General features: G+C 28.2%; 1 protein-coding gene across 1 annotated transcript; it reads right to left on the bottom strand.

The window, feature by feature from the left end:
* Nucleotides 1-3,922: 3,922 nt before the first annotated feature.
* Nucleotides 3,923-4,327, bottom strand: LOC136091852 (uncharacterized). Its single transcript, XM_065819565.1, has one exon. The coding sequence runs from the start codon at nt 4,325-4,327 to the stop codon at nt 3,923-3,925; it is 405 nt and encodes a 134-aa protein (XP_065675637.1).
* Between the last annotated feature and the right edge of the window lie 4,747 nt (nt 4,328-9,074).

Here is a 9,074-nt window from a genome sequence, read left to right as displayed (position 1 = left end):
AAAATTAATTTTATTAGAACATCCTTGCAGTATTTATGAACAATTTTTGAAATTTTCCTTTTAGTGTAATTAGAGTACATTCCAATGTATCGAAGCTTAAAGTATCTTATATTTAAGCTATTAAGAATGTTAGACACAGATGGGTTCATTTTCTTATCAATATAGGATTTAATTTCGTAGTCAATAACTTTTTGTGGAAATTTATTATTTTGTAAAACTAATAATAGATTCTTAATATCTTTATCAAAACCAAACCAAGAATTATTAATTTTAAATGTACGATCAATCAAACACCGAACAAATCCAAATTTGTAGCAAGAGGAAATAAAACTACAAAAATTTTGTAAAAGACCTGTATACAATTTTTTGTGATAAACTGAAGTCGAAAACGAATTGGATTTTTTAATAAGTACATCTAAAAAAGCAATCTATTTATCTTGTTCTTTTTCCATACTAAATTTCAGATTTTTATGTTGTTTATTGAGGTGTTTGAAAAATTCTTGAGCTTTGTATTCAGAATTAAAAATAGCAATAATGTCATCCACATACCGTTTACAAAAAAATGGTGCTGTAAAAGAGCAGTTATTGACCCATGTTTGTTCATGGTATCCGACGAAAATATTAGCTAAGATAGGCGCTAAAGGAGAACCCATAGCAACACCATCTGTTTGATCGTAATATTTTCCGCCAAATAGAAAATGTGAACCGGATGTGGAAATTGAGTTATTTTTATCTTTAAAAAATAAATCAGTTGCAATGTTGATGGTTTCTTTAAGAGGAATATTCGTGAACAAACTTTCAACATCATATGAAACAATAAATTTATTAGTTAGATTAATTTGTTTTAATTCTTCAACAAAAAAAAATGAGTCTAAAGTGCAAATTTGTTTAGGTATATTAAAAGTAAAAATCATTTAATAGAAGTCAAAAGTACTGCTTGAATAAATCATAAAATAGAATTCAAAAGTGCAGTTATAAAACAAGCGATATTAAAAGTACAAATCATCTTTTGGAAGTCAAAAGTAGAGCCACCAAAAGTAGCGATGTTAAAAGTACAAACCATAAATCAGAAGTTAAAAGTACAGCTACCAAAAGTAGCTATGTTAAAAGTATAAATCATAAAATAGAAGTCAATAATACAGGTACCAAAACTAGCGATGTTAAAAATGCAAACCATATAATAGAAGTCAAAGGTACAGCTATAAAACTAGCGATATTAAAAGTAAAAATCATTTAATGGAAGTCAAAAGTACTGCTTGAATAAATCATAAAATAGAAGTTGAAAGTAAATCTACAAAAAGTAGCGATGTTAAAAATACGAATCGTAAAATAGAAGTCAAAAGTACAGCTATATTAATAGCGATATTAAAAGTACAAATCATGTAATAGAAGTCAAAGGTACAACGATAAAACTAGCAAAATTAAATGTACAAATCATGTAACAGAAGTCAAAAGCACAGCTACCAAAAGTAGCAACGTTAAAAGTATAAATCATAAAATAGAAGTCAAAAGTACAGCTGCCGAAAATAGCGATGTTAAAAACACAAATCATAAAATGAAGTCAAAGGTACAGCTACAATACTAGCGATATTAAAAGTACAAATCCAACAATAGAAGTCAATAGTACAGCGCGAGTTATACCTGTGTCGTCTATTCTATATTGGTAATATAATGATATAGCATTTGTTTTAGAAGTTAAACGTACGCAAACTATAATTGAATCGATGTATACAAAAACGTTTTAAGTCATAAAAACTATTTTTTCGGGGAAAGAGAAAAAACTTAGCCCAAAATTATTACTTTAATAAATTCAAAAAAAATTCTGGGTGCTTTTTGACATCTTTAAATATTAGATTTGTTAAATTATATATCAAAATGTGTGATATATATATGTGTTATACATAGTTAAAGTTGTCTGACTTAGAACCTTTTTTGTTTACATTTGTTAAGGATAATAACAAAAAGCTTGTCTTTTATATATTTATTCATTTTTTGTACCAAAAACTATTAAAAATCAAAGTTCAAACTATTACACATGTTAAATCACATAATGTATAAAAGGACCGATTTCAAAGCCTTTGTAGACACCTCACTGGATATCGTGTTCCTCTTCCCCGCCATTCGCCTCGTCGGTTGTTGGCCAGCTCATGAGTTCATCATAAAAACCACTGAACTCATCCGGAACATATTGCATTTGCTTTCTAATATCCTGCAGTTTCTCTCTTTTTATCGGAACATTACCCACTGGGTAGCACACATTTTGATGAAACTTGACGATGCGATCGACGACTTGAGACATCTTGTAAGATTGGACCATCAGCCCATCAGCCCATCAATGAGTGGCCTACAGACAATTACAGCTGGAGAAGTCCCGTCAGTGAAGTGCATTAGAGAACTTATTCCAAAACTTATGTTCTCCTTATCAGGAACTTTCTTACCCCGTGTTTCTTCCGAAATGCAAGATTTTTTGTAGAATGTTGGCCACCACTTTTGAAAATCTATAATATCTTCTGTTGCAACTTCTTTAACAGTAAACTTACCAGTAATAATAGAAGTAATGATAAGTTCAGTTATCTGGTGAACAGTGTATACCCTGTCATACTATTTTAGTTTTCTCTTTATTACAGCGAAGTCCCGATCACAAGGTAGGTACGAGTGACCTCTTATCGGGTAGTACTGCTCGATTTGATCAAATCGGCCAGTATCTGTGAGAGCCAAAAGACTCTGTTTAGTGCATGGTTTTTATTTTGGCCTCCACAGTTATCTGAGTAGATGTGGACTTCAGTAAACTGTGGAGAAGCAGACATTAGGTAATTGTACACAAAAGAGCACACCTCATCAGGGCTTTTTCTGGCTGTGCCTTCATGGTACACATAAACATGACCTTTATTGCATTTCACATCGTGAACAGAGAAGAGGTTAACAGATAGCTGTCTGAGGTAAAAGGTTTTCTGGACTTGTATCATCGGTAAAGGGATATTTTGCATGTAGTCAAATGGGATCGCTAAGACATGCGGGTCATTTAGTTTTGTTTCCGGGTTGTTTTTATTTTGGAGTTTGTTGTAAAACTTTTTTGATCGACATTTGTGCAGCATCAGCTCAGCAGCAGCATTTATCTTTGCTGCATCACTGAGATGAGGGCTTCGTAATTTAAAATTAAGCTGAATTGTAATAATTACAATTCATAACGCAATTTAATTATTAAATTGCGTGGGAGAAACCCTGTACGGCGGATTTGACTGACGTAGTTTCCTTGTGGAAATATAAATATAGGGGAGACCGGGGCTAGTTGGCTCGGTTTTTACTCTATGAGCTCTGTAGCCCTAACAGTACATTTTTTTAAAAATATTAAAGTGTAGTCTTAAAGAGTATGGATTAGGGTGTCGTATAAAATTTGCATTCATTTACAAAAAAAAATTCTTGGGGCCTTTCCGGGCCCTCAAAAAAAAAAAAAAAATTTGCGCCAGTTTACCCCACCACATTGCTGCTCAACCAGCAATCAAGAGCTCCTTTAAAACAATTAACCGATTTCGCTGTAACAATTTTAGTCGGAAGTAAATTCTATGCATTTGCAATTCTATTTAAAAAGAAATGTTCTCTTGAAGGGTGTTTAGCAAATTCTTTATGATATTTAAAACAATTCCCCGCAAACAGTTATTAACAAGTAAAAAACATTTTCTACTGTTTATTTTTTTAATACCATGCATAAGTCTGTATAGTTCAAAATAAATCTCCCATTTTTCTTCTTTCAGTAAGCATTGTTAAGCCTAAGGCAATGAGTCGATCTTCATATTTGAGATAAATAATTGATGAAACGAGTTTAGTTACTCTACGGTTGTATTTTTTCAACTGCATTACAGTTTCCTTTCATATAAGGACACCATACTGGAACAGCAAATTCAAGAAGTGGGTGAATGAACGTTTAATAGAGAGATCTCTTAAGTTGACAGTCGAATCTTGCAAACGATTTCTTTATCCATCCCAGCATTTTATTTGCTTTACTAATTGTCATGGTTAATTGATTTTTCCATTTTAGATTTGTTGAAAAAATAACTCCAAAGTCTCGTTCAGACTCAGAATCTTGAAGTTGTATACCATTAATAAAAAATGGATGGTTCTTTTTGTTGGAGCCATGATGCATTTCAACGCAATTTTTTATGTTGAATTTTAGCAACCAGTCTTCAGTCCATGCAAATAATTTATTTAAATCATCCTGTATCTCTTTAACGCACGAATCTGAATTTACTATTGATAAAACTTTGGTATCATCTGCGTATAACTTTGAAACGTTTTTGATTGTATCTGGCAAATCATTAATGTAGATCATTAATGTAGATACCTTCTAGTACTTTGCACACCACTGAAGTTAGGGAAACTGGTCTGTAATTAGCTGCCACTGCTTTGTCACCTTTTTTAAAGAGAAGTGTTATATTTGCAGATCTAAATTGAATTGGGAGTTGGCTCAAAGCTAATGATTCTCTGAAAATTAATGTTAGAAGAAGAACAAACGCCTCTGCAGAATTATTCAGTATAGAAGGTTGAAGTTTATCAGGGCCAAAGGTTTTATTTTAATTAAGACTCTGAAGCCTGATCAAAACATCATTATAACTAATGTCATTAGGAGTAAGATCAGAAAAATTTTCAGCACAATAACTTACTCTTGACTCAAAACTAGGAAGAGCACCATTGGCTTCAATAACTAATACATCTTGAAAACACTTGTTTTAAATATTTACAATTTTAACTTAATCTTGTGAAATTCATCCATCATCTTTTTGTAAAGTTTTAATTGAATCTTTTACAACTAATTGATTGTTTATATATTTATATAGCAATTTTGGATTTTGCTTTGCTTTTTTTTCTAAGTCTTGTTCATAATTAATTCTAAAGTACTTGACGTAATATTTTAAAACCCGACCTAGTATTTTATATTCTTTACTCAAACTACTATCTTTCCATTTTTGAGCACAATTTTTATATATCTCAAATTTCTCTTTTTTCTAATCAGAGATTTAAGTTCTTTATTTATCCAAGGAGATTTCATATTTATATTTTTTGAAACATCAACAGTGGAAATAAATATATTGCTTGCAATGCTTGAGTAGTAAATCAATTCATTATAAATATCCTGAACTGTTTTATTATTGTACAGTTGTACCCAGTTAACATTCGAAACAAATTGAGAAATTTTATCATAATTTGCTTTTTTGTAAACAAATTTATAACAGTTTACAGGAGGAATTTTTACTTTATTTGTAAGAAAGTAATAAAAAATATAACCAAGTGACCTCTAGTGGTATAACCAAGAACAAACTGTGTATCTATTGCACATACATTTCTGGATTCAGTTGTAAAAATCAAATCTAATATATTAACTGCCACTTCATTTGAGAGTTGGAAAGTTGGAGCATTTATATGTTGATGTAAAAAAGTGTCATTTAATGTTTTACTAGAGATATGCTCAATCCCTGAATTGTTGTTAATAGACGATACATTTCCAGTAGACCAATTTATTTAAAGAAAATTAAAATCTCCTATATTTAAAATGAAGCGATACTATTCTAGATTATAATTATTTAGAAGAGATGAACCAGATCTGTCAGCATTGCTGTGCTAAAAAATTTCTTGATGAAGCACATTTTTTATGTTGCTACAATAGAAAAGTAGTTTTGCTTCCATTTTCATTATTTCCGCAATCTTTACAAGACTTACAGGAAGTATATTTATATCATAATTCCAATATCAATTTTTTTAAATATATTAGAATTTAATATGCCTATATTTATTTTGCTTTATTTACTGATAATGTGGTTTAACCTATGAATCATAGGCCGCCATGTTTTAAAATATGTGGTCAAGTTTTTCATTGTGTAGGTAATCTTAGGCCAGATCAAGATATTTCCTCAACATTATCAACTGATTATCTCTGACCCACTTGCAGCAGTAAATTTTAGAAAGCAATAACATTGCAATCAACTTTGCTTACATAATTTAATGCTTTATTTGCAAACTATAGTTAGTGAAGTTGCAGTTGTATTCGTTGGAGAAGATGGTGTTCCACCTGCTTTTAGGGAAGTTATTTACCCAAAAGGTCATTTAGAAGTTATATTGAGTATTTCAGCTAACTTAGATCCTACGGCTTTTTCACTTTTTCCAAGAAATGACATAATTGGTTTGCAGCCCTGAACATGCAACATTGGTTAGAAATCATGTTAAATCATGGCAAGAAACTATTTCAGCAATATGCTGCTGATGCATATGTTAAAATTGAAGAGCAGTGTCTTGCTTTCATAGAAAAAACCAAAGAAAACTGAGAAGCATGCAATATGATGCCTTACATGAAGATTGGTAACAATCATAATGTTAGACCAGGGTGCGTAATAGTTTTCTATTTACTAAGGAAGTCTTAAAAAAACTATGAAAATGCTATGGTTACAATTAAAAAGTTAAAGTATTAAAAAGATCTGGTAAACCAAATCATTTTATTACTTATGCCTGCAACCCACTATAGTGGTGTGTGGTAAAAAAAAGTATCCAAATTTATTTTCAAATCTAAATATTAATACTGTAATTTAATAGTAGTAGTGTCGTTTCACTTTCGTTTTTAAAGTAGTTTTAATTAGTTACTAGGCTTTTCTGATCTTGAAAAGCGCGTTCTTAAAATGCACGCGGTCTGTTGAGCAAGAGCGAGCTAAGCAAGTTAAAACTTTTTACTTTTTGGAATCTTATTATTATTTATTAGTTTAGAAATATTAGGTAAATTATAATAGCAATATTAAAATTATAGTATAAAAAAGTAAGTTTGATATGAAAAGTAAGTAAGGGTGGGGATGAGGCCTAACAATTCTCTATGAGTTATACCATTTCTTTATCATAAAACTGTTTATTACTAATTTTAAGTTTATTAAAGAAAAGAGAAAAAAAAGTTTTAAGAAGTACTAAATTATTATAATTAAATATACATTGAATGCAATTATTTCAAACCTTGCTTATTTTATTATGTTGATTGTTATTTTATTGACTCGGACATTTCTGTAATGCTATTACCTATTTTTGTTCTTTTTTAGAAAATAAAGTTTAATGATGCATATGTAATTCAGCGTGGTTAGCGTCATTACCTGATGACGCTGACCACGATAGGTCAACATAATATCGTAAAAATATATTATTATATCTAAAATATATTTGAAAAAATAGTTATACGCTGCTTTTTCCATTACAATACGATTAATAATAATAACAAGATAAGACTTTTAAATATATATATATATATATATATATATATATATATATATATATATATATATATATATATATATATATAAATACAATACGATTAATAATAATAACAAGATAAGACTTTTAAATATATATATATATATATATATATATATATATATATATATATATATATATATATAAATACAATACGATTAATAATAATAACAAAATAAGACTTTTAAATATATATATATATATATATATATATATATATATATATATATATATATATATATAAATATATATATATACATATATATATATATATATATTTATATATATATATATATATAAATATAAATATATATATATACATATATATATATATATTTATATATATATATATATATATATATATATATATATAATATAATAATGAGTAAATTAATTACAATTATTTGATAATAATAACTTAATGGTTGAAAAGGATAGTGTTACTCAAACAGAATTCTGATTAAAGGAGTGACATCAGTTTTTAAATACAACACGATTAATAATAATAAGCATACACACATAGAACATACATAAACAAAGTAAACATTTAAAAATCATACTCTAATGATAATAATAAAAAATAAACAAACAAGAAGTTAATGATAATAGTTGTACTAATCATAATTTAAAAAAAATAACACATATTTAAAAAAAATACATATTACTTTAGAGTAAAATATACTGAGTGGCATTTCTTCATTTTTTATACAAGATGCTGCATTTATTATTATTTATTAGAAAAGATCATAATTTGCAAAATTTCTTTTATGCTCATTTATTATTCAGTTGTAACAATAATATTATTACTGGTAATATTTTTAATGATAACAGTGAAATTCAAATGGATAATATTAGGTTCGAAGAGGTTATTTGTGTAAATGATAATAGACGACTTGAAATTAATTGTCGTCAAATGAAAGAGATAAATCATCATGAAATTAATTGTCATTAATATGTAAGAAATGCTGTTCAACTATCAGGAAACTTACTTGCCAGAATTCAGTGTCAAGCGATGTTAATGTCGGTTAATTTGATTTTACATTAGACACTATAGAATAAAGCAAAGTATGAATTTGAATATTTATAGTAACAATTAATAACAGTTTCAAATTTAAATAATTTTTTTTGCCTAAAACAAAATTAAAACATGATTTTCATTTTATAAATTTAATATGACGTGAAATTTAATCTATTAATCATTAGTCAACAGTTTGAGAGAAGCTGGAACCTAATTAAGAAATGCTGGAAATTAATTTTAGCTAGGATAAAAATAATTTTGTTTGTTGGTAACATAACCAGTTACTATTATTTATTGCATGTCTTTTTAATTTTTTTTAACATGCTGCATTGGAAAAACTTTCCCTCTCTCTTTCCCTTTCTCTAAGATGAGACTTAAATGAGAATTAGTATGGGGAGAATTGATAAAACTTATGTAATTACTGAGCTCTTGGGTATTTTTTAATACTGCAACTGATAATGACCACGTATAAGAAATATTTTACGAGTTGCTTGCTATTTTATAATATAATTGTTCCTTGATTGTTTAAATATTGTAATAAATAAAAAAATTTTAGTTTCAAGTAATTTAGTTAATAAAATATCTTATTAAGTTGTGGTGTTATTTGCCAGTGTTATTAGGTTGTGTTGTCTAGCCTCTTTATAATATTTTCTTTGTTAATTATTCTGGAGACACATCAATGTGTCCTTACAAATACCTTATGCTATGTGCAACTGTTATTGTGTTTTGTGTTAATAGAACTAGGTTGCTATTATCCTAATTCTTCTACTAACAATAAAAT

The sequence above is a fragment of the Hydra vulgaris genome, chromosome 15 (assembly GCF_038396675.1).
Source record: "Hydra vulgaris chromosome 15, alternate assembly HydraT2T_AEP".
NCBI classification, from domain to species: Eukaryota; Metazoa; Cnidaria; class Hydrozoa; order Anthoathecata; family Hydridae; genus Hydra; species Hydra vulgaris.
Note: the sequence above shows the minus strand (reverse complement) of the source record. Positions and strands in the feature narration are given on the sequence as shown.

Bases quoted from the DNA above. Each gene is read 5' to 3' on its own strand.
- LOC136091852 (XM_065819565.1), bottom strand. From the start codon at position 4,327: ATGATCTACATTAATGATTTGCCAGATACAATCAAAAACGTTTCAAAG.